Source organism: Pseudorca crassidens, chromosome 20 (genome assembly GCF_039906515.1).
Source record: "Pseudorca crassidens isolate mPseCra1 chromosome 20, mPseCra1.hap1, whole genome shotgun sequence".
NCBI lineage: Eukaryota > Metazoa > Chordata > Mammalia > Artiodactyla > Delphinidae > Pseudorca > Pseudorca crassidens.
The window spans coordinates 9,064,613-9,091,160 of record NC_090315.1 but is presented as its reverse complement, the minus strand read 5'-3'; the positions used below and the strand labels follow the sequence as shown (position 1 = coordinate 9,091,160).

Sequence of the window (26,548 nt, the reverse complement as noted above, 5' to 3'; positions counted from 1 at the left end):
TTTATGCATTAATCATGGTTTTTTATTTCTGTATTTCTGGTGCTTTGACATCTGGGGCCTTGCTGACATTGGAGGGACTGCCCCTCCCAGGGCTAGCCAATTCCTAGAGGTAATAAAGGACTGACATGTAAGTATGCCTTTCACATGCAAAGCAACCAACCCAGAGCCCATACCCCCAACCACTTCCTTTATGGCATTCTATACTTCAGGTCACTTTTCATCTGCCTAGTCACCCCAGGGCCAAGTTCCAGGCAACTGGGGACAACCCTTACACCCCAGAACCTGCTGAAATTATTCAAACTAGACAATCCTAAGCTTACCCTGCCTCATCTGTTCCTTCCCAAGGAAACCACAGTCAAGACTCTTGTCCAAGTTTCTCCTCTTCCCCTCTAACTCCTGACCGACCCTGGTGCCCTGCAGAGCTTGGCATGCCCCCTTCCTTTGGGATCTCTGAAAATAACAAACTATCTTTTCAATGGCAATTGTCTCCCGATCTACTGGCCTCACCATACCTGAATGATAATAAACCTATATTTTAAAACAGTTTGCTGCTAAGGGCTTACCCTGCAACCTTGTTCCCAAGACTGCCCTTGAGCTTGAGGTGCCTGGAGTTTATATCCTGGCCCCTTCTTGTGACCTGTGGCCCATGACTGCCTAGAGGGGTGTAGTGGCAGGTCTCCGAAGACAGTGCCCAATGACCACGCCCCCGGTATTCATACATTTGTGTAGTTTTATCCCATATCATATTCAGCCTGGGCTACCTTGACTCGCACTAACCAATAAGACGTGGTGGAAGTGACGTTGTGCCAGTTCCAAGCTTAGTCTTTCAGAGACTGGAAGTTTTTGCTTCCTCCCCTAGGAATGTTCACTTTGGGGGGCCGTGAGCTACCATGTGAGGGGTCCAGCTACCTGCTGGAGAAAGGAACCACATGGAGAGGGAGAGCACTGAGACCAAATCCAGAATGAGAGAAGTCCAGATATCCCACAGCCCAGTAGGGTCAAGCCTACTAGCCATCCCTGCCCAGGTGCCAGAGGCACCTGAGTGCGCCATCTGGGATATTCCAGCCCAGTTGGGCCCTAAGAGGACTGCAGCTTTAGTTGACATTATATGGTGCCTCACTGAGCCCCGTCAATCCATGGAATTGTGAACAATCACAGACAGGAATTAAGACTCTAAATTTAGGGGCGGTTTGTTATTCAGCAATAATAAACCCAAACAGGGATCTCCCTTTGCCTCAAAGGCCCAGTTCCCTTTGCCTCAAGGAGGGAAAGACTCTACCACTTAATTTATCCTGCAGAGCTCCCCATGGGATCAGGCTAAGGCTGGGACTTCACCTGAAATCGCATTCTAGCTAGTCGTCTCCCCCATCGCTGTCCTGTTTCATCTATTCCTTCATTGGTTTCTCCTGGGAGCATTTCTTTCCCAAGTCATGGATAAACAAACCTTGTCTCAGACTCTGCTTCCGAGAGAATCTGACCCCAGATGTGACACATCTGATTTTTCTCATCTCCAATCAGAAGCCAAGGGTCTGGCAGACTATTCTCTCTCCCTACTCTTCCCTGTCCCTCTCCTGCATCCAAAAAGCACAGACCACCTTCCAGACTCCCCAGCAACAGGCATCCATCTAGTCAGTGGGATGGGGGGATGAAAGTGGGAACAAAAACATCCAGGAGTTCTCTGAGGGGAGCAGCAAGCAGCTTGTTTTGCCCTGGTCAGCAGCAAATGAAACCTCTTTGCCCCCAACCACACAACCATGGAGGGGATCACATGGAGGTCAGGCAGAAGTCAGGAGGTTGGCATGTCAGCAGCAGTGCAGGGGCCAGGTGGGCATGAGAGTTGTCTCTGATTTTGTGTCTGTGGTGGGAGTGATTCTGCTAGTTGTTCCAACCCCTCCCTCAGGGAGTCTATCTCTGTGGCCTCTCCATCCCCACCAGTTCACAGTCCCTGGAAACCCCAAAATCCATCACCATGGATCCTCCAGCAGGTCCCACAGCCTGGTGCCACTGGAATCAGATAAGTCAGCAGAGAAAATGCTGGGGGCTGGGGGGCCAGAGCCCAGTGGGGGACCCCCACTCAGAGCCTCCAGCCAATCCAAGGAGTCGGTGGGGCCCCTGGGAGAGGGGGACGGGGAGTTCGTGGGGGATGGGAGCGAGGAAGAGAAGACAGATGAGAGGCCTTCAGAGTCCGGGGAGGGGGACAGCAAGTCGAAGGAGCCGGGGAAGTCCAGGGGAATGGGGGGCAGCATGTCTGTAGGGAAAGGAATGAAGCGTGAGCTTAGGAAGGCAGGGATCCGGACCCCAGCTCCCTATTCGTCCTTTCCAGGAGTCTAGGCCCCCAGCGCATTCCTCCCTAGGACTCAGGAGTCCAGACACCTCAGGAGTCCAGATACCAACCTATTCCTCCCGCGAACACAGAAGCCCAGAACCTCGGCCCCCTTTCCCCCCAAATCTAGGACTTCGGCTCTTACCCTCAGGCTCCACCTGATCCTCCAGGATGTCATTGATGCCCCGGTTCGGAAGCAACTGTGGACGGGCAGAACTGGCGTGAACCTGGGACTCCAGCCTGATCCTGACTGAGACCCTAGGCCCGCTCCCTCTCACCTGCGCTCTGCGGATCGCTTCCTGCAGCTCCTCCTCCAGTGTCAGGGCTGTCGAGGCTGCTGCTGAAGAAGGAATCGGTACTGGAGCTGGAGCTGGAGCTGGAGCCTGAGCCGTCGATGCAGCCGGAGCCGTAGCAGGAGCCGGAGCCGTCACAAGGGTTTCCGCGGCACGTGGAGGGGGCAGCGAGTGAGATGTCTGACTCGGCTTCAACTAGAAGGGCGAAGAGGGCGAGTTCCTTTAAGCCGTGCCCACGGGGAGCAACCCTATCCACTCGCTACCTGTGGCTCCACCTCCTGGTCCCGGCCCAGGCCTTCACTCATCCATGGCTCCCTTCGGCTTCGCCCCCTATTCTTTCATTGGCTTCCCTTCCCTTAAGATCCTCCCCCTTTGCTCTTAACCGCGCCCCCCACACTTTATTGGCTATTCTTTTCTCGACTTCCCGCCCCGTCCCGCTTTGTCTTCTCCTCATTGGTCCATGCGCGTAGTCCCGCTCTCACCGAGCCCGGCCTCCCAGCGGCTCCCAAAGCCTTGCGCCTGAAGCGAGGCCAGGGAGCACCCGCCGGACCTTCCTCGCGCCGCGGCTTCGGCCGCTCGCGGGGCGGGGCGCCACCGCGCATGCGCTCCAGGAGCATCGACTTGGTCCCAGACACTGGGAGGCCCCGCAGGCGCAGCTGCTGCCGGAGCTCTGAGACCTAGGGAGGGAGGCGGAAAGAGGCCGTGCTAGGCGGGCTCCGGTGCGCAGGTGGCGGGGAGGGGGAGGTTGGAGCTGGACATTTGGAAACCGAGAGAGGAGGGACTGGGGACCCTAGGTCCTGGATCTCCAATGGAGCAGAGGCTGCAAGGTTAGACTTCTGGGTCCCCACTGAGCGAGAGGGCCAGCCTGGGAAGCTACTCCCCAAACTCACCGTCAGCTCCTCCAGTTTGAGAGTCTGAAGTTCCAACTTGTGTGGAGAGGGCGAGGGGCTGGGGACTCCTGGTGGGGAGGGAGTGAGGGGACTGAGCTTCATCCTGGCGAGAGTTGTGAAGGGAAAACAGGTTAGAAGGAGCAGAGAGAAAAGGCATTCCGGAGTCCTCAAAGACAGGGGCTCATGAAGATGCAGGAAAGCAAGGGACCTGAGTTCTGAAGCTCCGCGAGAACAGAGGAGGCTAGTTCCGGTGCCTGAGAGACGAGGAACCGCGGCAGGGGGCGGGGGTGGGGAGGAGGTGGCTCAGGCTCTCGGGGATGAGGTCAGGATTTCTGGGAACTGAAGGAAGAGGGGCCGGGGATTTGGACTCTTGCGTCCTGGGGGAGGAGGGAGCTGGGGGCCTGAACTTCCCAGAGAACAAAAACAGGGGTCATACCTAGGAGGTGGCTGCTGTGAGTTTGTCCATTCCCATGGAGGTGGTCCAGGGGGACCCAAGGCCGACCCTTCAGCCTGGGGGTCTGCCCTGGACCCTTGTCTCGGCTCTGGGGGCATGTACTGGTGGTATGTCAAGTTCTTCTTGGGCTTGGGCTCCCTCCAATGTTGGGAGATCTTGGGAGACTCCTGAAAAAGCAGGTATGACGTCAAATGCTTCTGCTCCATTCCCACTTTCCTGCCCCAGAGCCCCATGAAAAGTATGGGGTCGGCTTGTCCCCATCAGAGAGGAGCAAAATGGGCAGCAGTAAGGAGGACCAAGGCTAGACTCTCAGCGGGACTTCCCTTCACTCTGGTCGAGACTCACCTTCTTCAGGGACCGCCAAGGGTAGTGTTTTGGCTCAGGGAGAAGGACCCCAGGGCTGAAGAGGAAAGGCGCTGGGCTCGAGGGTGAGGCTGGGGCCGGAGCCAGAGCCGGGTCTGCGGCTGAGATCCATGGATCTGGATCCGAGAATGGAGAGGCAGCAAAGGACCCTGAGAGGCCTGCAGGCAGCAAGCCAGGCAGGGAGAAACAAGGCTGCATGGGAAGGAGGACCCTGGAGGCCCCACCGCCCCCCCGGGTGCAAGAGGACAGAGCCAGGGAGTGAAACCCAAGTGGCAGGAGCTGGTTGTCTGGACTCCTGGATCTAAGGGCAGAAGTGCTAGGGACCCAGAATTTTACATTCTGAAGAAAGGCAGGAATCTCCTCCTCAGTCACCGAGGGGTGTGGTAGCTGAGGATCACAGATTCCTGGGGTTTTGCTGGGACAGGGGTGGGACCAGCACTCCTGGTTCTTGGGGAGAAAGAAGCTGAAAGCCACATCCTGAGATTTGTATGTGTGCCAAGTGTGGGGCGTGGGATGCCTGTCTTCTCCAAAGAAACAGGATCTGGATCCATGCATTTCATTGGAGTGGGAAAAGCCCAAGAGCAGGAAGAAAAGCTCCTAGGGGTGGGGCAGCCAGGGATCTGTACTCCTGGGTCCTGGGGAAGGGCAGGATGGGATTGCAATGTACCCTGGGGCATAGGCGCTGAGGCTCGGGAACCGAAACAAGATGTGTGGCAGCTGCACTCCAGGGTGCCCCAAGGGAGTAGGGCCGCCATCCCCTCCCTTTCAGGGCCCACACTTACTCGTGTCCTGATAGCGTCTGTGGATCCGAAGCTGGAGGACTGTGGAGGAAGGTGGGAGGAGAAAGGCGGGAAGGGAGTGTCCAAGAGCCTGGCCTGGCAGGCGAGTGTGAGCTGCAGTTGTTGGCGGGACACGTGTGCCCAGCCCCCTTACACACCCCGTGCAGGCGGGTGGGCGGGCAGCCTGCTCCCTTCCAGGGCCTCCTGCTTGTTCCCTGCCAGCACAGCGCCGAAGGCCAGAGCCGTTCTGGGGCCAGGAGCCAGCCAGCGGTGCAGGCAGGAGGCAGCCCTGCCCCCAACTCCTCCACCTGCCCCCTTCGTCAGCTGATGCCCACCCCATCCTCCGCCCAATCACCATCTTAGTGTTTGTACCTCGCCCCCTTTCATCCCCACACCCCGTTTTGCACACGCCCACTCCCTTCTGCACTACCTCTGGGCCTCCCCTCAGTCGCCCCCTTTGCACACCCACCTTCAAACACGCATTTCCCTGGCCTCTATTTTTGCATCTACAGCACTTTTGTGCACTGGTACCCTTTGCCACTCTTCATCCTAGGCTCACTGTCTCGGCACACACCCAGCCACGTTAACGCATTCAGAATTTGGCCCCCAGTTGTGGAGCAAGGATCTCTCTTTGCACATTTCTTTGTACACGTGCACTCTTTTGCACACTCCTTGCTCTTTGGTTACTGGTGTCTTCGCACCCCCCCAACCACAGAAGCAGACTCATTTGCACACTCAAGTACACTCTGTCTACTCAGGACTTTACCTCCAGGTGTATCCACTTGCACACTTTTCACCTGTGCTGGGACCTGAAATGCAACCTTTGCCGCTTTCAAGGCTTGAGAGCTCATTGTCCCCTTGCCCACAGTTCCACACTGGGCGCTCCTCCGATTTGCACAGGTGTCAATTTAAGCCCCTGTTCCTTTGCAGTACCTGGTCCTCTGCACACCCACCCCTAGCCGCCCATTCCCCACTATTCACGTGAGCATTGCACCAGCCGTTTGCACACTCACTGTCAACCACAACTCCACCCCTTTGCTGGGGCCTCCTTTACATAAATAAGCTCTTGCACAGAAAACACATGCCTTTGGCATGTGTCACCACCCCCCTCCCATGTCACCCCGCCGTGCGGACTCCCAGACTCCCTTCCCTACGTGCACAGAGAGAAGACTCTCACCAGATCGGAACTTGGAGCGAATGATTTGGGAGCGCTGGGAGGAAGCTGCCAGGGTCATTGCCAAGGCTGGGATGGGCACCTGGACTGGCGGGGAGAGCAGGCCCCCCACAGGAGGCAGGGTCAGAGTGGAGGTCAGGAGGCGTCCCTTGCATGTGAACGCAGCAGGGAAAGGGCCTGAGGAACTTAGAGATGGGAGCGGCCTTGAGCCATGACTTCTGGATCCTGGGGGAGGAGGGGGCTGGGTGCCCAGACTCCTGGGTGTGAGGGAGGACGCGCTGAGGGCCCCAACTCCTGGAGTCTGGGGGAGGAAGGACCTCAGATCTGGGACTCCTGGGTCCTAAGAAGGAGGGCACTGGTGGCCTGGACCCCGGGTCTATGAAAGGAGAGGGAGGAAAAGGGGGTGAAGGGAAGGAACTCAATACTCTAAGGGGCCTAGAATCCAACAGCCTTGATCAAGAGGGGAAAGGGGACCCGATAGGTCCCTGGGGAATGGAAGGGTCTCTGCCACCTGCACTTGAGAAGGGCGTGGGTGGGTGTCAGCCGCCACGGTCTGTGGGGAAGGGACTAGGATCAGAGAGGTGACAGAAGGGTTAAGGAGGGTTCCCCTCCCACCCCCCACCCCAGGGGCTTCTCACCAGGTGGGCTCGGCTCAGCTGTGCTCTGGAGCGGGTTGAGTCCCGCAGTCAAGGCTGGAGGCGGCAGGTTCCGCCCTACCGACCTGGGACCGCCTCGTACCCCCCTTTTGGGGGCGTGTCGGGAGCGATGGAGAGGGGCGGGGGGAGACAGGAGCCCCTCCTGGCATCCTGAGAAGGGGCGGGAGCACGGACTGGGAGGACCTGGGGCGGGGCGGAAGTCGGGGTTCCCGGCTCGCTCCTCCTCCACGTCCTGGGGCTGCGGGGTCGAAAGGGGCAGCGGCGGGAGGACTGACAGAAGCAGGTGCCAGGAGAGGGGCTCAGGGTGAGCAGCAGCGGCAGGTGGTCGTGCCCCGTCCCTATAGGCAGGTGCCACCTGTCGCTTACTTTTTCCCTGACGCAGCAGCCAGAGTCGGATTCAGGGGAGGGAAAAGTTCAAACTGGAGCCCCGAACTCCTGGGTGTGAGGGAGGAGGGGGCTGGAGACCTGAATTCCTGCGTTTGAAGAAAAAGAGGCAGAGGCTTGGACTCCTGGGCCCGAGGGAGGAGTGCGTTGCGGGCCCCTACTTTCGGATGTGAGGGAAGAGGGATTCCAGAACAGGGACAAGAAACGTTGAGACTCATCAGTGTGCCCGACAGGCAGAAAGGTCCAGAAGGGGCTTGGGAACCCAGACTCCTGGGTCTGAGGGAGGAGGCTGGAGTATGGGCTATGGAAGGTCGAAGGGAGCGCTGGCTATTTCCCACTGGCAGGACTGAGGGCGTGATCTTTGGCAGAACAAGTTTAGGGCTCTGTCCTGAGATGCGTGGGAGGCCACAGTGCTCCTGGATTGGATTACATGCAAGAGGGCAAGCTGAGGCCGTGGCTATAAATATCACGGAGGATTCGGCAGGAGCCCAATGCTCCAGGCAAGGGCCCTGATGCCTTATTCCACAGAAAATCATCACTACCGCTCCCGAGTCTTAACAATAGAGGCATTGCCAATACCACAGATACCTTTATTGTTCCTGGCACTCAAATTCCCAAACCCATCTTCCCACGGTCCCATCTTCTACTACCCCAAAACTCAAACTCCCAGCATTCCACGCGGGGAAAAACTACAACTCCCAGAAAGCTCTGCGCTCAGACAGGCTCTAGACTCTAGAGAAGCCGATGAATTTTCAAGGTTCGCGCGCTCGTTTGCTATTGGTTTTCAAGGAGGCGTGGCCACGGGAGGTCCGTGGCGGTGATTGGCCGGCAGTTCCTGCTGCTCAAGATCCCAGAGGAGGCGGCGGAGCCTGCGCAGTTCACGGTGCAGGGCGTCGTCCGTCACAGGACCGGTGAGGCTGAGGCGCGAGCTGCCCAAGGGCAGGATGAGGGGAGGATGGGAGGAGAAGCTTTCGAAGATGTCCCCTATGAGACCGAAGAAGTCGGAGTTAAATTCTGAAAATGGGCGTGAGGCAGCAGTGTCGGGGATAGCCGAGACTGCGTCACGCCCGAAGAAAGGAAAAAAACCCCGGCAACTACTGGAGCAGGGTCCCCTCAAACGCGACTCTTGGGAGTCCCCAAGCATCATGGGAGCTGTAGTTCAGACTATGAAAGGCCACCGTTGCCTGGGAAACGGGCGATATAGTTGGGTTCTTGGGTCCATTAGGGAGGAAGGACTGGGAACTTCGTTGTACAGTTTCCTTAGAGTGGAGGGGCCTCGAACTCGGCCTCCTAGGTGAGGAGGAAAGAGGGAAAGGGGGAAAGAGGCTGGGGACCTGAACCGCTGCGAAAAAAATAAGGAGCTGGGGGCTTGAACTCCTGTATCCTGGGATCCTGCACTTAGATCCCGGGGCAGGAGAGGGTTAGGGGTCCAGAATCTTGGACCAGGAGGAAGGAGTTGGGGCTATGGATCCCTAGGTCCTGAGGACAGAAGAAAGCTGACAGCCCCAATGCCTCTGTCCCTATTTCTCCTCACCTGTGTCCACAGCATCTCGCTCTGCAGGGGGAGGATCCCAGGCAGGTGGAGGCCCGCGGCCAGGACCCAGCTGGTAGTGGCTGAGCAGATGGTGGAGCTGAGCAGGGGTCAGCGTGGGGTGGTCAGTTCGTAGGCTGCTCCATGAAGCCTGGTGGGAAGATGAGGTGAAAAGTCCACGATCATTATGGGGCAGCTGAGAAATCCTAAGTGGAAGGCCCTCCATAGAAGAGGGCATGGATGTAGTGGGTAGACAGTGATGTCTGTGCAATGTTTTCCAGGTACTGTGAGACATGGTTGTCACCAAAGTGATAGTGGGAAAAGGCATACCCTCAGCTTTAAAAAAGAAAAATGTGATTTGCTTTGGAATACATGAGGAGGTAGGAGCAGGCAGGGGTGGAGAAGAAACAAAACTGACCATTAGTTTATGTTACTGTGTGCATAGGTGTTCATTATTCTACTGTGGCTACTTTTTGTAACTGTTTGAAAATTTCTGTACCTAACCTAGATCTAGGCAACAGAATCATCACTGTGGTTAAAACAAGAAACTCAACCCAGATTGCCTGGGTTCAAAAGTCCCAGGCTACTCATTACCTTCTTGCAAACCCTGTGCCTCAGTTTCCTCACCTATAAATTGGGGGAGAACAGGAACTACCTAACAGGGTTGTTAGGACGATTTAATATGGCAAGATTGTAAAGTACACAGAACTCTGACTGGTGCTTATTAAATGCTCTGTAGAAGTTTGATGAATAAAAGTAAATAAATGAAATCAAGTGACCTAGCCTGCCTGATGCTCAGTTTCTTTGTCTGAACAAAATTGTCAATTAATAACCTACTTCACGAGACTTAGTCAGCATTCAGTGAGAAGGGCTAAACACAGTATCTGGCGTGTAGTTTACGTTCAATGAATGTTTTAAACGTCACATTCCTTGGTCCCATACCAGACTTCCTGAATCAGCATGTCAGAGGGAGGGGACCCTGGAAACTATTATTCATAAGTCCAGCTGGGATTCAGATGCAGCCAAAATTGGACATTTATGTGGCTGGCTTCCTTCTAGCTGCTGATGCATCACCCATGGTGTCTGAACTGGGACTGGGGATACCATGGAGTCCAAGGGGAGATCCAAGGGTAAGCTGAATACAGAGGATGGATGAGTGGGACTGGGGACTCAGAGGTCAGGGGTCAGGAGTCACCTTGAGCAGGGAGGTGCGAGGCACACAGAGCAGGTTCACAGCTATGGAGAGTTTCCGGAAGAACTCAGTGGCAATGTCACCCAGCCCGGCCCCCTGCAGCCAGTCCAAGACAAGGTCCAGGTTGGTTCGGATTTGGACAGCTCGGGACCATTGATAGAAAGGTCGGCCTTGACCTGTGGGGGAACGGTGTGAAAAGCAATGGGTGCACGGACTCTGCCCTCCTGCCTCCCAGACCTTTCCTATTCTTCAGCTTGGGATCTGGAGCTTCCTCTCCAGAGTCCCTAAAGATGAGGCCTGAGCCTCTGATGTGTCTTAACTGATGCAGGTCTCAGTGGCTCCTGTCTCTGCTTCCCGGACCCTTTCCAGACCAACCCTCACCTCGTTCCATCAGCGAGTTGAGAAGGGATGCATTGGAGAAGAAGAACAAGTAGCCGAAAGTCTGAGACACAAGGTCCGGGTGCAGCTCGCACTGGCTGGTCAGTTCCAGGGCAGCTTGAAACACGCCCAGGGTAGGTCTCAACCCTGGAGGCATGGCCCCCAGCTCGGCTCCAGGCCCCGGCAGCTCTGCCCCAGCTGTGAAAGGGTTACTATCCAGGAGAGCAGGCAGCGTTGAATACAGAGTCTGAGGAGACACAGAGATGCAAACAAGGGATCGGACTACAACTCCCTGGAAGCTTCAGGGTAGTAGAGCATGAAGGTACTGGGGAGCTCCACCAAAGTCTTCTGGGAATTGTAGTCCATTCTACCTTCAACATCCCAAAGGTCTCCATGAGCAAAATCCTACTTTCCAGATAGGTTCCTAGCATTCATCAGGCCTGGGATACCTCAAGTTTAAGAAAGGCTTTCCAGAAGTGTCTTGGGTATTTTAAGACCACCTCTGATGTAGTTCTCAACAGAGACAGCTCAAGGAGGACAAAGGACGTTGAAAAAAGAGGCTCCCTTCAATCAAAGAATTATTTATCCAGAATTCCCGAAGGAAAGGAAAAGAATGGAGAGTCAGGAAGTGGGAGTGGGGTGGCAGATAGCCAGTGGAAAGTGAGATCAGGCCAAGGACAGGAAATGAGGTCAGAGCCAAAGAAGAAATAAAACCACACTTGGCAGGGATATACAGGAAGTGAAGCCTAGGAGGAAAGGGCTTCACAAATCAAGGCTGCTCAAGGAACATAGAGACCACCTGTCCCAAAATATCCCCTTTCATTCTACAGATAAGGAATGAGGCCCACCATAAGACAGAAACCCTGAGAATTCCAAGAAGCAATATTAAGTTCAGGAGTGCGGGTGGTGCGACTTCCCTGGTGGCACAGTGCATAAGACTCCATGCTCCCAATGCAGGGGGCCCAGGTTCAATCCCTGGTCAGGGAACTAGATCCCACATGTGTGCTGCAACTAAGAGTTCACATGCCAAAACTAAGGAGCCCACCTGCCGCAACTAAGGCCCAGCACAACCAAATAAATAAATATTAAAAAAAAAAAAAGAGTGGTGGTGGGGGACTGGGGCAGGAAGCAGGCCCTACAGGATGGGCACTCCAGGGAGAAAAAGGCTTGTGGCTCAGAAAAGGGAATGAATTCAAAGCTATAGGAAGTGAGGTCAGCAAACACAGAAAGTGAGGACTGAATAAAGAGGTTTAATTTAAATGACAGTGCCTAGTATTATTTGATCTATATCTATCTATCTATCTATCTAACTTATCAGTGACTTAAGACTGGACTTAGAAAACAGTAGCTTGAGAAAGTGGTAACAGTGATATAACCAGGCAGTGAAGTCAGCCTATGAGGAGGGGATAGTTGCAGAGACAGGAAGAGAAGTCAGGAAGGCAGGAAGTGATGTAAGCTCAAACAGGAACTGGTACCAGAACAGCAAAGTGTGAGGTGGGGGAGGGGCTGGGACATGGGAAGTGATGTCAGAAGCAGGAAATGTTGCTAGGTCAAATAAGAAGTGACACCAGATGTAGTTCATGTGATGTAGTTCAAACAGGAAGTGATGCTATACCAAACAGGAAGCAGGGATCAAGGCCAACCTTGGTGAGGTAGTAGACAGACTGCTGGAAGGTACACATGATGACCTCATCCAGGAGGGCCATAGCCTCGTCACACAATTCCAAGTCATTGCAGAGCTGTGGGTCTGAGGACAGGCATAGGAGTGAGAGGGAGAACCAGAGGCTGCCAGGCAGAAGCCCAGGTCCCCAGGTGCAGGGAACGGCAGGAGGCTTGGACAAGCATGGGCCTGGGTCAGAGCTCACCCTCCTGGTCGGCCTCCTTCTCCATCTCTAGCACCTTCTCCTGCACAAAGCTCAGCAGCTCCGTGGTGTTGGCCATCCATAGCATGAGTGGCCGCAACTCCACAGACACAGCCTCAGGGGTCAAGGGCACCTCAGGAACCCCCTCAGGGTGGCTGGGAAAAGGGGAAGGGACTTGGAATCCTTGCCCAATTCCCCCCCCCAAATATGTCCAAGCCCCGAGATCTGGGTCTAACTGGGGTCAGAGTCCAACCCTCATTTCACAACTAGAAAAGTTGAGTCCCAAAGAAGCTTGCACTAAAACATGCAAGGAAATGTGAACATAGTACTGGCTGCGAATCCTGACCCCCACATCACTCTAGACCCTTCTCCCCAGAGTTTCTCTTACTTTTCTGGCTGACGGTCTCCAATTTCCTTAATCTTTTCCTGTGGAACAGTAAGATCAGAATTAAGGTGAGGTGGATGAGGAAGAGAGGCCTATGAGTTAATGCCCTGAGTTTTCCTTTTTGACAAGAGACTCTCCCCAATTTTCAAATGGACTCTGATCCTCAAGCTTCAGAATAGTCAATCCTCTTCTTACAGTTTAAAACACACACACCTATGATTAATGGTGGTCTGTCTCCCTTTAGGTCTACTTCTGCTCAAATGGAGTTTCCCCCTATTCAAAAACAACCTCCTAAACCTTTCTTCTAACTAGGCCCCAGCTCAATAGGATGGAACTTTCCCCGCCTCCCCCACCCCCAACTCTGAATGGCTTCTCCCTGGCAGTTCCATCTGCTGGTCCAGTGGGTTTGTTCTCACTCGCCTCCAAGAATGGTCTCGCCCACTACGGCTCCAACCTTCAGGGATCTCTTCCCCTACCCCATCTCCCAGGATGGTTTCTTCCAATATCCCCCGGCTGCAAAGATAGGTACTACTGTACTGTCTTCTCTTAAAGCACTGTGGATTAATCCACAGCTCCCAGCATCCCTTGGGGCCCCTTGCTTAATAGCCCAAGCCCCCTCCTGAGGTATCCTGGGAGATGTAGTTTTGTCCTGCCCAACTACGGAACTAAGGTTGGAGGTGGCTAGAGGAGGCTCGGGAAAGGAGTTGGGGCGCAGATGGGACTGGACGCAGGTTGGCAGTGCTCACCCAGACAGCCTCCTTGATGAGACGGGCCAGGCGGCCCAGCAGGCGCGGCAGGTGGCCCAGCTCCAGCTCCCGAGCTGAGTGCTGCACACACAGCGCCAGCAGCGTGGCGGGCCCCAGGGGCGGCAGGTCCCCGGCACCGGCGGCCGCGGCACGCACGATCTCACCCAGCAGCGCCTCTTCCTCGCGCGGCCGAAAGCGCAGCACGGGCTCGCGGCCGTCCAGGTAGGCCGCTAGTGCCTCACCACGCTCCTGCAGGCCACGGCCACACAGCCGGCAAGAGAAAGCCCAGCCGGGGCCCGGCGGTGTGGCCCCGGGGCGTGCGGGCAGCCACGGAGGCCTCGCCGGGCCCGCGCCCCCAGCGCGGGGGTCCTTGTACATGAACAGGAAGTGCTCACCGAGCCCCAGCAGGTCGCCCGGATGCAGCTCAGTCTCCCGCAGCAGGAGGCACCCATTGTGCGTGACCGGGGCTCCCCGTGATGGGCGCACCATCGCCGGGGGCTCAGGACCTGCGCGCACTGTGCAGTGACGCGGCAGGATGTCCGGGGCGTTGAGAAAGGTGTCTACATACGGGGCTGGGGACCCGCCGCGGGCCGAGGAGTTCCCACCCCGGCCGAACACGTGCTGCTCCCGAGTCATCACATACACCACGAAGTCCTGGAGGGAAAGTGAAGATGCACTAAAGGACACCACTCCACGAGGACTGGATGCTTCTGAGGAAATCCCTTACCCACAGTTGACCAGATCCCTTGAATGAGCACTTCCAAGGAGATCTCCTGGGATCCCAAAGGACTCACCAATTACCTCCGACCTCCCATGAGTGGACTCTTCAAAGGCACTTCCTATGGTGAACTGTCCCATAACATCCATCCTGAGGACTGGATACGAGGAAACCCCTTTCTTGACATGGGCTCTACCATTTCCCTCCCTCAAAGAATGGATGCTTCCCGGGAGATCTTTTTCCAATGGATTCTCCCATCTTCTCACCTCCTCTGAATGGACTCCTTCAAGCCAATCCCTTCCTACAGTGGATTCTCCCATAACATCCAGCCCAAAGAATGGGTGCTTCCAAGGACACCACATCTCCATTACTAAAATGGACTGTCCCACTACCCTCACCCTCTAAGAATGGACCTTCCCAAGGAAACCTTCTTTCTCCTAGGAACTCTCCCATTTCCCTACCCTAGTCCCCACTTGCCCATCATTCCACCCCTGTGATGGAGGCTTTCAAAGACATTTCCCCTTCCAATAATAGTTTCTCTCAATATTCCCAAAGCAAGGATACCTTTAAAGAGACTTCCCCTTTGAACAAAGGTTTCTTCCATTATCTCTACCCCATGAATGTACACTTCCAAGGAGACCCACTTTCTGTAATGGACTCTCATTTTTTCCCACCCCATGAATTTACTTCCAAGGAGCCGTAATTCTACAACGGACTCACCTATTCCCCCCACTCCCAGGATGGAGGATTCCAAAGACACTCTCCCTCCCATCAACGGATGCTCTCAATATTCCCATCCCCAAAAAGGACGTCTCCAAGGAGATCTCCATACAGTGGCACTTCTAGTAACCCCATCTTATAAATAGATGTTTTCAAGGAGACCCTCTTCTTATAATAGAGTGTCCCATTTCATCCACCAGATGAAGAGGTGCATTCCAGAAGACCCCTTCCTAAAAATGACTCTCCCATCTGCATCCTATAAAAATGGAAGCACTCTGTCTGACCCCCTTCCTAAAGTAGACACTTCTGTTCCCCATTCATGTCTGAGAAAACAGTCATCCTGATATCCATAAATCCCCTCCCTACACTGAACTCTCTCCCACTACCTCCACCCCATGAATGCACATTTCTAAATTTCCTTACTACGATGTATTGGTTCATTTGCCTCTTGAGAAATATGGATCTTTCCATATTTCTGATCACCTTCTGAAGGTAGAATCTCCTATTTTTCATCCCTGTCTGGAGGAATGGAATGATCCTGACTACCCGAACCCCCTTTTTACAATGGGCTCCCCTGTTCCTTAACCCAAGAAGGGGTTCTTCCACTGCACCTCATATGAACTCTCACATTACAGACACCCACGAATAGATGAATGCAAAGAAATTCCTCTCTACAAGAGATTCAACAATTACTCCTGTTCCCAAGGAACGGACACTTCCAATGAAGCCTCTTACAAAGAAATTTCTCATGAATCCCATCTGAAAGAATGGATGTTTCCAATGTTTCCCTCTCTTCCCATAACGTACTTTCTTATATTCCCAGAATAGATCCTTCCAATTTGACCACCTTTCCTAAATAGAGCCTCCTATTCACCAACCTTGTCTGGAGGAATGGGCTGTTATAATATATACAAACCCCTTCCTACAATGAACTTTCCCTGTCCTGTTGCCCCAGCAAGGAAGAATGAATTCCTCCAATGCAAGTTCTTTGAATAGTTTTAACCTCTCACCCATATACACAGCCAAGTGACCTAACCCAGATGGATCCCTCTCTGAGAGTAAAAATGGAACTGTTCAGTAAACTCCACCACCTTCCAGAGTGGGCTTTCCCATTGATTCCAGTTGTACCTGTTGAGCTTGGCTGTACCACTGTTACCCAAAGGTGGACAAAACCATAAGAATGATTCTCCTAATTATCATACACACACACACGAATATTTCCAATAATACATTACATTTCTTTAATGAAATAACTTACCACTGGCCCCCAACCACTAATCCTTTCTTTCTCTAGTTCCCCAACACTCAAACAAGTTCTCCTATTGCCACTCATATATGTAAAATAAAAGTATCACTACCACCTGTCCCCATCAACAATGTTCACAATCGTTCCAAAGTAAACCATCAACTTTAAAAAATGATTTAGGGACTTCCCTGGTGGTCCAGTGGTAAAGAATTCGCCTTCCAATGCAGGGGACTGGGGTTCGATCCCTGGTCGGGGAACTAAGACCCCACATGCTGCGGGGCAACTAAGCCCGCGTGCTGCAAAGTACGGAGTCCGCGCGACACAACTAGAGAGAAGCCCTTGCACCGCAACGAAGTGTCCGCGCCCGCAACAAGAGATCCCGCATGCCGCAACTAAGACCCAAGACCGCCAAAAATAAAAATTAATTAATTAAATATTCTTTAAAAAATGATTCAATCCACTCCTCCTAAGACAACATAGGCTTACCCCGAACAAGATTCCAGGCATCAATCAAATTATCTCCCTCCCCAGAAGATACTCTTCCATTACTTTCCCTCAAGAAAGAGAGGCCTCCAAGAAGATCTTTCTAAAATAGGCTCTCCCAGGAGTTACGGCTGGGCATGGACTAGTGGTTAGAATTCCGGGCTTTCACTGCTGTGGCCCGGGTTCAATCCCTGGTCGGGGAAGTGAGATCCCGCAAGTCGCACAGTGCGGGAAAATAAAATAAAATATAAAATAAAGTGGGCTCTCCCATTCTCCCTGGAGGAAGACACTGCTTTCTCCCAACTTTGAAAGAAATGAATCATCGCCTACTTGCCCCTCCAGTGAAATCCTTCTCCGACATCTATCTCCACCACTCCCATTCTCTTCTCTGATATTATCTCCTACTCTGGAACCTGGCTGGGACCGTACCTTCCAACATACCTGAAACTAACGCGACCCACGGGATTCTGGGAGTTGTAGTTTTGCCGCCCATTCAACCAAAGGGTGGGGCATAGGTCTCTCTCGTTAGGTCAGGTTGCGCTTACCTGGGCGTCCTGGTAGCCCTGCAGCAGCAGGAAGTAGGGGCGGTTGCTGGGGGCCTGGATGAGGCACTGGGTCAATTGATCGAAGTCGCCGGGGTCTACAGGTCCGATTTGGGCATCGGCTGCCCCTGGGGCCATGCTAAGTGCCTGCTGTCTGCGCTCCTGCTGCCGCCGCCTCCGACCCTGCAGACTGAGCTCCGATACGCTGCGCCGCAAGGACAGGTTTTCCGAGCGTTCCTTGCCCCCGGACCCAGCCGAGGGCCCTGACCCCGACCCCGGGCCGGGACTGGCCAGCGCCGCCCCACCTGACGCCGCGCGGGAGCGGTTCTTCTGTGGCCGCCACGAGGGGGCGCCCGTGCCTGCCGAGAGAGATGGAGAAAGATGAGACAGAGACTGGAAAGAGCTAGAGATTCTAAAGACAATTGGCTGCAAAGAGGTGAGGCTGCTTCCCACATTTAGGTTTTTGCATATGCTGTTCCCTGTGCCTGGAACATACTTCCTGCTTGACTCCTACCCATCTTGTAATTTCAGCTCATAAATTCATTCATTCTGGGCTTCCCTGGTGGCGCAGTGGTTGAGAGTCCACCTGCCAATGCAGGGGACACGGGTTCGAGCCCTGGTCTGGGAAGATCCCACATGCCACGGAGCAACTAGGCCCGTGAGCCACAACTACTGAGCCTGCGCGTCTGGAGCCTGTGCTCCGCAACGAGAGGCCACGATAGTGAGAGGCCCGTGCACCGCGATGAAGAGCGGCCTCCGCTTGCCACAACTAGAGAAAGCCCTCGCACATAAACGAAGACCCAACACAGCCCAAAATAAATAAATTAATTTTAAAAAAATTCATTCATTCTTTCAGTTAATATTTTTTGAGCCCCTACTATGTGCCAGGCACTGTTCTAGGCACTAGAACTGTTCACGAAGAACCGAGAAGATACTGCCCCAAGGAAAGCAGAAACCACCTCCTCTTGAACACCCTTCCCTGACATTCCAAGTCGAAGCAGAGAAGGGCACCACTGGCACTCCGAACTTTGTCACACACAGCCCTGGCATCTAGTAGGTGCCCAGTGGAAATGAGCTGAATGAGTGAACTGATGTTTTTCTCACTGGGCTGTGAAATCTAGAAGGTCGGGAACTTGTCAATGTCCCCACTGTATTCCCCCAGGGCCCTAAATAATGTGTGGCCCACAGAAGGTGTTCAGTGAATGCTTTTTGGAAAAAAAAAAAAAGGAAAAGAAAAAAAGACAATGATGGTTATAATTGCATTCTTTATTTAGCAACTACTATGTGCCAAACCCTGTGCTAAACCCCTTTATATGCATTATATCATTGAATCTTCGCCTAGGATTTTGCTGGGTTTAACCGGCGAAGAAAGCCCATGAGTGTAACTGCTACACCACTCTATCTCTCAAAGGGAGACTCGGGAACAGAAAAGCTGTGAGAAGGCTCCCTGAGCAGACACTATCTTTGTGATCCCAGCCCCACCCCTGCCAGACTGTGCCCCCTCCTTTGTTATTTCATCACAGGTGCACCTCCTGTTCCAGGCCGGGCCTTCTCAAATACTAGGCCCCCAAGTAGCCTGGTCGTTGGCCAATACAAATACCGCTTCATTTCCGGTGCACCACCCTCAGGCCCCCACTCAGGCTTTGCAGCCAACCCAGCCTAAGGTCACCTGGTCCAAGGCCCACCCTTCTGAAGCTCCGCCCTTTCTTAGGCCCTGATCTAATAGCCCATTTCTTCACCTTCCAAGCGCGTCCCCCTTCTAGCTTCCATTCACATAGGCCCTGCCCCTCACGAGCCAATTCAGCCTACTACTGAGAGGCCATCTGCCATCAGGACCACTCATCTGCCCCGCGCAATATCTCTGCCTTCCTATTACTCCATTCCGAGGCCCCGCCCCAGCATCGCAGGCCCCGCCCATCAACTCTGCACCTATCCCAAGAGCAAAGTCCTCGGGCCTAGGCCATCTGGCTGACCTAGGTCCTGCCCCACCTCCGCCTTCCCCTAGACCCAGTGCTATAGGTCCCGCGCAGTCCCCGTCCCGCGGACCCCTCCCCCGGCGCCCGCCATCCTGTCCCAACAGTCCCTCAGGCCCCGCCCACACTGGCTCCGCCCCAAGTCCCACCCATCCCTCCGCAGGCCCCGCCCCCAGAATCCGGCTTCCCCACCCCACCCACCCCCAGCTCACCGTCGCCGTCTGCCGCTCCGAAGGCCTCCTGCTCCAGGCGGCGCGCCTCCTCGCGGCCGCGCAGCTCGAAACGCCGCGCCCAGCCGGGCCGCGCCCGCCAAAGCTCCTGCACCAGCAGTGGGCGCTCCGAGTCGCCCAGAACTCGCAGGTGCTCCGCCCGCCACTCGCCGCTGCCAATGGTGCCCGCCGCGGGCCGGCCCAGCGCGTCGCACAGCGCGAAGGCGTCCACGCAGCTGCTCTCGCCGGGGCCGCTGCCGGGGCTGCCGGCCAGACCGTAGCGCTCCAGCGCCTCGGCCACCAGCTCGCGCGCCGTGGAGCGCGCCGTGGCCAGCACGCTCTTGTAGTTGGCGCCCGAAGCCAACCCGGCGCCGAAGATCTTGAGGACCCCCGGGGGCGCCGTGGCGCGGGCGGCCAGTGGCGGCTCGGGGGCCACGCCCGCCGCCAGCTCCGGCAGCTTCTTCTCGCTGGCCCAGCGCTGCGCGGCCCCCGGAGTCCCGGGGGCTCCCGCGCCACCGGACCCCGTGGTCCCCGAGCCCCGAAAGAGCTGAGAGATGCGCTTGGCGCGGCTCCCTGAGGCTCCCCCGGCTGCCTTGACCGCGCCCACTCGCCGCAGCTCCACGTGCGGCGGCGGCGGGGGCAGTGGCTCGCTGCTGCGGCTCCCCGTGTCCGAAGACGAAGACCTGGGAGCCCACCGGCGAGCAGAGACACGGGAGAGAGATCCAGAAAGACATGCAGAGACGGGGGTAGGGGTTAGAGAAAGAGAGAGGTGGGCAGAGACCCAGAGTGGGGGGGGGGGGCGGGGAGGAACAGAGACCCAGAAAGGGAGGGACAGACACCCAGAGATAGTGGGGGACAAACACCCCCAGAAGGACGAGAGACGCGAGGTGTATAGAGATGGGGGGTGGCGTGGGCAGAGGCCAGAGGCAAAGAGAGAGCGAAGGAGAGAAAATAAATAAATAAAGGCGAGTCCCACAGAAGGAAATTCCAAGAGGTGAGCAGAGAGAGGAGGAAGGTGAACCAAACCGCTACTCCTACTGTGTCCCTATCCCCGTGTCCACTGGCCTAAGCCCATCTCCAGGCCCAGCACTTCCCTCACCGGACCCTATATCACTGGGGCCCACTGTCCCCTACCGCCTGCCATCTCACTTGCCCATTCAGGACAGGAACTGGAGCCAACTCTTTCCGGTTCCCTGGCATTACCCAGTGCAGGGACTGGGTCATAAACAGGGACAGATGGGAGGCAGGTGGGGCAGGGGCAGGAGCCGTGAGGAGGTGGGTACTCACTTTACAGAGACAGCGCTGGGCCAGCGTCGACCCAGCTTGGCCAGTTGCTTCCTGGGAGAATTGATCCACAGGCCCACCGGGAGATGGAGCTTCCCAAAGCGGGGGCTTCCGCCCTCCTTCCGCTCACCAGATAGCATGGCCCTAAGGGAGGGTGGATAAAGCCCCGGCTCCTGAGGCCTTGAGAGGTAGGGATGGGGTGAGGGGGACCTGGACTCCTGAGTCAGAGGGAGGAGGGGTCTGGGACCCAGCCTCCAGAATCTGGGCGGAGGAGGGGATGGGAGCCCGGATTGCTGGTTGCTGGGATAGGGGGTAGCTGGGGACTGACTCCTGGGTCTGAGGGAGGAGGGTGCTGGACTCCTGGGTCCCCAGCTCTTACCCTGCTTCGGGTCCCGGCAGCACCCGGGGGCCCTGGCTCCGCTTGCCCTGGTTGGTTCCTGACCCCGCTGCTCCTGTTCAGCCTTTGCCTCTGCCCCAGCTCCCAGCACTGGGTGGGGGACAGGAAAAGGCAAGAGGAAACCGGCAGGAAGAGCGGGGAGGGGGCGTCCTGTGAGGGGACCGGGCCTGGGGGAGGAGACCTGGGGAAGGCTGGCCCGGCCCCACTCCTTGATTCTGGAATTACATCGCAGCCAGTTGGCCCCTTCCAGGACCCACAGGACCAGGTTCCCAGCCCCTCCTCCCTCAGACAGAAGACCATCCCCAGGCTTCCCTAGAGGAACCAAAAGTTAGAATCAGTCCGGAGGAGTGAGTCAGATACTTAGACAACCAGATAAATATTTATTTTCTCCTTGATTCTTTGGCCTTTTCTTCTGAAACCTCAGAGTCCTGAGCAGCTCCACGGCCAGTGCTGAACCAGGAGGACTTTATGAAATCGATCACTTTCCCAGACCGAGATAAAAGTATCCTGGTTGGGGTACAAATAGCAGAAACAAGGTTAGGTCCTAATGAGGGAGGAACACCCCTCTCGGCTTCCCTATGTTTGATCTTATTCTAGCAGTTATCCAAGCTTCGCCCTCCTAGATAAGCCCCGCTCCCGGAGGAAGTCCGGCTCTCAGCGCTCCTTGGATGGAGACCCCCTCCTGTATTAGGTAGTTGGAAGCCCCCGCCCCTCGCTCCAAGCCCTGCCTTCTTCAGTGGGCGGCTCACACGGTGGCAACACTGGCTATCAGCACGACAAAGCCCCAGATCAGCAGCCCGACCAGGCGGCTCCTCAGTACTTTCTCTGGCTTCGGAGACTGTGACTGGAGGGTTGTGGCCGTCTGGGGGCCATCCAAAGTCACCTCACCTGGGGCCACCTCATCCTCGGTTTCAGTGTTTGGTGACGGTATCTCCTCCACGATTCTTTTGGGCAATACTGATAGAACAGGGTTAAGGAGCAGTCCTGGGAGGGCGCGAAGGTCCTGCCAAGGCCAAGGCAAGCTCTCCCCACAGTAACTTGCCCCAGGACCCAGGCCCTCCGGGACATAATTACGCCTCCAACTGCGTGAAGCCCCAACACACCCACAAGGGAGCCCTGGCCCAGTGGCCAGAGGCCACACTCAGGACAGGAAGCCATACCCTCGTGGCCTGAAACCACACCGCGATGGGAAGTTATGCCCCATAAGCCACGCCCCTGAAGCAGGCCACTCCCCTGAAGCCGCCCCCACACACACACCAGGACCCTGAATCCCACTTCTCTCAACTCCCCAGCACTGACCTGTGACATGAAAATAGATGATCGTGGCTGGACTGGATTGCACGGAGCCCAGCTCGCAGCGATAGGTGCCTGCATCCTTTGGACGCACCATGGTCTTGGTCAGCGTGGGCTCCTTCCCCTTGGACATCAAGGTCTCAGAATTGTTCCGCCAAACCTAAACCCAAGCTCAAGGGGTCACACAGGCCTGGGGAATTCAGGGGTTGGGGAGTACAGGGGTGAGAAGATCATGGGGCTTCAGGGTGTACTGGTCAGGGCATGGGTTCCCAGGGGATCAGAAGAAGCCAAACTTGGTAGGTCATGGGTCATGGGCATTATGGGTGCAGGCCTGTGGATACAGGGGCCAGGGGGCTCATGAAAGCCTGATGGAGTTCAAGGGTAACGGGAGTCTCCCACCCTGTAAAAGCTGTAATCGGTCAGGCCTTGAGAGAGTTTATGCCAGTTGAGCTCACAGTCCAGGATCATATCTTCCATCTGATGGACCTTGACTTTGCGCTCTGGGAATAGGCGGTTACTGTGGGATGCTCTTTCACGGTTCTGGGCCCTCTCCCAACCCCCTTCCACTTGGTCTCGCCCCGCCTTTTCTTGTTGGCTGTCTCCAGTCTCCGACCTCTTTAGACGCTTGATCTCTCCTCTGGCTCCGCCCCTCTTGCGCCAACCCCTCCGGCTGGGCCCAGCTTTCTCACCTCCGCAATTCGAGGACTTTCGACAAGAGTGAACCTGCTTCTGGCAGGTACTGCACCAGATCAGAGGCTGCAACATCAAACCTGAAGGGGCAGGTTCGAGGCGGTGTTCTCCCACTAAGAGGCGGGGCTAAGAGGAGAGGGCAGGGCCAAGGGCTGGGGCGGGCTCAAGAGCCGAATCCTGAGGAGGTCAGCCTGCGGGGCTGGGCTAGAACACAGCCCTGTAGGAAGCCGGTCTAACCAAGCCCAGTAAAGAGTGCAAAAAGTATATGCCCGCTTCCCAAGAAGTCCGAGGTGCAGAAGGAATACGGGAGACCCAGGAACCTCTCCACGTGGAGAATGAAAAAACACACAGACCCAAAAGAGGGAGGCTGGGTATTCACGGGGCAGGGATGAGGGATAGAGGACCAGTTCCCATAATCCGGACTCACCACATTTGTTGGGACAAAACGCTGCCTCGGTATAAAGAATTAAAAAAAAAAAATCAGATTTCTACGTTAAAGGGGATGAGAGAGGGGGTGAAGGAACAGGCTAGGGCTGGGGCTCTTGAGTTCCAGGAAGGAAAGACTTGGGTGTCTGGACCCCTGGGTCTGAGGGAGGAAGGGGTTGGGAGAGCTGATGGATGGGACTCGGAGAAGCAGAAGGCTGGGGTCAGGGACTCTTGGACTGTGAAAAGAGAACGCTGGGATGCCGGCCTCCCATCTTCTCTCACCCGTTTTTTGAAACTGAGCAGCGTAGCTGGCAAAGTTATCCTTTGCCAGGTGCAACGTCCATAACAGCTCCTTCACGAAGAGCTCGCCTGGGAAGAAGCAGGATGACGCAGAGGAGTCCCCACCCCCACCCTCCTGCTCCTCCCAGATGTGAGGCACAGGAAGTTGACCTCTGCCTGCAGAGCGTGGCTTTTGGGTCTCCTCAGGGAAAGACAATACAATTTAATGACCACTTAACATAATGCTGGCCACTGGGCTAAGCAACAACTGGGATGAAGGCTGTGTTATGGTTTCCATTTTAGAGGTGACAAAGCGCTCAACGCCACACAGCTAGGAAACCGGCAGAGCCAGAATTTGAACCTAGGCAGTCTGGTTCCAGAGTCCAGTACCTGACCACCAGACCAGGTGTCACCAGCAATCACTTCCCTGAGAGTTTCTGGAAGCCCTCTCCTGCCCCCTCTGTGCATTTACCTTTTACATCACTGTCCGTGATGCGTTTCAGATCCTTCAGCAAACTCCAAGCTGCCTTTTCCAGTGTGGCCTCATCTGTGGGGGGAGATAAACCCCAGATTCCAAGCATTGCTGTCTCATTGGCTCACCTAGTCTTAGAAACTACAACACCCACGGGGCCAAAGGGCAAGGATTGGCCTGGTAAAGGGATTAACCCACGCCGTTGCCTTCTGGGAGTTGTAGTCTTATTTATTACATATGGAATAAAATTGCAGGATAAAAGGTAGGGAGAACAGTATTTGCCAGCCCTGGGGAACCCCAGAATCTGCATCCCAGCCTTCTCCATTCCCGAAACCAGGAGACTGTACCTCCAGCCCTTTCTCCCCAGCACCTCCCAGTAATCCTAGCCCCAGACCCCTCCTTTCCCAGGACCCAGGAGTCGCACTCCGCCCTCACCGACGACCCCCATATAGGAATCCTCGTCAATCGGCAGGTCCTTGAAAGCTTCCACTGCCTGCTTTACCCTTTTCATCACGTTTTTGTGATGCTTGGCCTCCAGGTGGCCAGGCAGGTAATCCGTCTCCAAGGAGTTCAGCGCCTCCACGACGTTTGGATCACACATGACACAGCCCCGGGCAGGAAGCAGGCAGCCGGCCAGAGCCGCCACCAGGAGGGGGAGCCGCCACGGCCCCATTGCGGCCAGAGCGCGCAGTTCGCGCCGAACTCCGGGGAGGCTCCTCTTACCCCAAACCGAGAAGGTGAACGCTAAACGGAGAGAAACCCTTCCCCGAGACTAATGGAGCCCCAATCTGCAGGGCGCACACTTCTCATTAGAAAACCGAGGAGTCCCGAAGCACTCTAACAGCCGCAGCCCGACCTTGACTCCTGACTGTTGCACCTTCCAACACTAGGGTTCGCTGAAGAGTCCAGGTTCTGAGGGCTTTCAGAGAGGAAGAACAGGCCACTCCTTCCACTCTTTTTCCCTCGACCAAAATTAAAGATTTTGGCGGAGGAGGGTGGTGAGGGTGAGGTTGGTTGCGTGGTAGAGACAGTTTTTAACTGGGGCTCACAGCCACGGTTCGCCCCTTACTAATAGGAACTCCCAAGCCTCTGCCTTCCGGCTACCCACGCAGGGCCCCAAATTCCCAAGAGATATTCCCTGAGGTTTCCTTGGCCCCGCCCAGAAGCCCAACTCTTAGCCTGATTGGACCGCAACAAAGGGAGGCCCCGCCCATAGTTCCATGATGTCACAGCCCCCTTTTCAGCCTAGAACTTTCCCAGAGTCTACCGAAGGGGGCTCACCCTGGGGGCTCTGGTTTCCAAGCTAAGGAAAGGGCTTCTAGCCTTCAATCTCCGCCTCTCTCTGGGCCCCAGGACCCAGGCTTTTGGCTAGCTGCCCACGGCCCTCGGAAAACTGTCCTCTAGCCACGAAAACGTGGGAAGTGGTCCTTTCTAGCCCTAGGACTACGACTCCCAGAAGGCCCTGGGGTCTCTCCGTAGGAGATTACTGCAGACAACCCCATAGCTTTATGGGAAATGTAGTTCAAGAATTGTAATGTTGGGACTTCACTGGAGGTCCATCGGTAAATACTCTGTGCTTCCACTGCAGGGGACTCGAGTTTGATCCCTGGTGGGGGAATTAAGATCCCGCATGCCAAGCAGCGTGGACAAAAAAAAATTTTTTTTTTTAATTATAATCTTTGCTCACTCCCCCATCCACCCCTCCTTCTTTCTCCAGCCTCGGGCTGGATGCTGAGGTCCCAGGGGAAAGAGAGGTTTGGAGGCCAGTGCTGAGAGTCCGGGAAAGGAATTGGGTCTCTGAGACCATAACTCACACAAGTGCACTAACAAGAGAGCAGGAACAGTATCCCAAGACGTGAGAAGTGAGAGTCCCCGGAAGCTCCACATCTTTACTCCTACTCACTTACACACACCCTCATGCACACGAGACTCAAAAAAACCTGCAGAGGGCTTCCCTGGTGGTGCAGTGGTTGAGAGTCCGCCTGCCGATGCAGGGGACACGGGTTCGTGCCCCAGTCCGGGAAGATCCCACATGCCGTGGAGCGGCTGGGCCCGAGACCCATAGCCGCTGAGCCTGCGCGTCCGGAGCCTGTGCTCCGCAACGGGAGAGGCCACAACAGTGAGAGGCCCGCATACCGAAGGGGAAAAAAAAAAAACAAAACCCTGCAGAGATGGGTTGGTGATGAGGATTTTTAATTCATACTTCCCTCTCTCCCACCTATGGCAGCTGAGTAGGGACTGGTCCTCCAAAACTCCCTGAGAAGACTAGAAAAGGGCTTAAATTCTCAGACAACTCTGTGATTAAAGTGTCTACCTTCGCTTCCTTCAAAAAGCCTCAAGGGAGTCCTGAAATCTGAGTCAAGAATCCCATCCTCTTTGGTCAGACGCTGTGCTCCTGCCTGGGTT

The 26,548-nt window shown here is 55.4% G+C and overlaps 3 protein-coding genes across 25 annotated transcripts; all 3 read right to left on the bottom strand.

The window, feature by feature from the left end:
• On the bottom strand, positions 1-7,738 carry MAMSTR (MEF2 activating motif and SAP domain containing transcriptional regulator). 12 transcript variants are annotated; one of them, XM_067720844.1, is made up of 10 exons: positions 6,915-7,738; positions 5,869-6,363; positions 5,106-5,144; positions 4,306-4,481; positions 3,943-4,127; positions 3,507-3,609; positions 3,099-3,293; positions 2,602-2,811; positions 2,469-2,523; positions 1-2,248 (listed from the first exon to the last, which is right to left on the bottom strand). In XM_067720844.1, exons 2-10 carry the CDS (start codon positions 5,951-5,953, stop codon positions 1,965-1,967), a joined length of 1,332 nt encoding a protein of 443 aa, XP_067576945.1. In that variant the 5' UTR covers positions 5,954-6,363; positions 6,915-7,738; the 3' UTR covers positions 1-1,964. The 12 variants fall into 12 exon arrangements, with proteins under 12 accessions (XP_067576945.1, XP_067576949.1, XP_067576942.1 ...); XM_067720848.1 differs by having other exon boundaries at positions 4,306-4,439; XM_067720841.1 differs by having other exon boundaries at positions 5,106-5,198; positions 6,280-6,363.
• A 147-nt stretch (positions 7,739-7,885) lies between these two features.
• RASIP1 (Ras interacting protein 1) lies at positions 7,886-21,334 on the bottom strand. Its single transcript, XM_067720806.1, has 12 exons — positions 20,965-21,334; positions 20,589-20,729; positions 19,305-19,984; positions 17,123-17,478; positions 13,411-14,064; positions 12,668-12,705; positions 12,283-12,434; positions 12,061-12,164; positions 10,421-10,664; positions 10,043-10,215; positions 8,851-8,998; positions 7,886-8,300 (listed from the first exon to the last, which is right to left on the bottom strand). Exons 2-12 carry the CDS (start codon positions 20,723-20,725, stop codon positions 8,101-8,103), a joined length of 2,886 nt encoding a protein of 961 aa, XP_067576907.1. The 5' UTR covers positions 20,726-20,729; positions 20,965-21,334; the 3' UTR covers positions 7,886-8,100.
• Positions 21,335-21,341: 7 nt separating this feature from the next.
• Positions 21,342-25,701, bottom strand: IZUMO1 (izumo sperm-oocyte fusion 1). Of its 12 annotated transcripts, XM_067720861.1 has the most exons (9): positions 24,578-25,636; positions 24,143-24,217; positions 23,674-23,760; positions 23,393-23,413; positions 22,965-23,045; positions 22,675-22,775; positions 22,282-22,435; positions 21,732-21,939; positions 21,342-21,489 (listed from the first exon to the last, which is right to left on the bottom strand). In XM_067720861.1, exons 1-9 carry the CDS (start codon positions 24,813-24,815, stop codon positions 21,363-21,365), a joined length of 1,092 nt encoding a protein of 363 aa, XP_067576962.1. In that variant the 5' UTR covers positions 24,816-25,636; the 3' UTR covers positions 21,342-21,362. The 12 variants fall into 12 exon arrangements, with proteins under 12 accessions (XP_067576962.1, XP_067576964.1, XP_067576961.1 ...); XM_067720863.1 differs by having other exon boundaries at positions 21,871-21,939; positions 22,675-23,045; positions 24,578-25,661; XM_067720860.1 differs by having other exon boundaries at positions 21,342-21,498; positions 21,720-21,939; positions 22,675-23,045; positions 24,578-25,644.
• Positions 25,702-26,548: the final 847 nt, after the last annotated feature.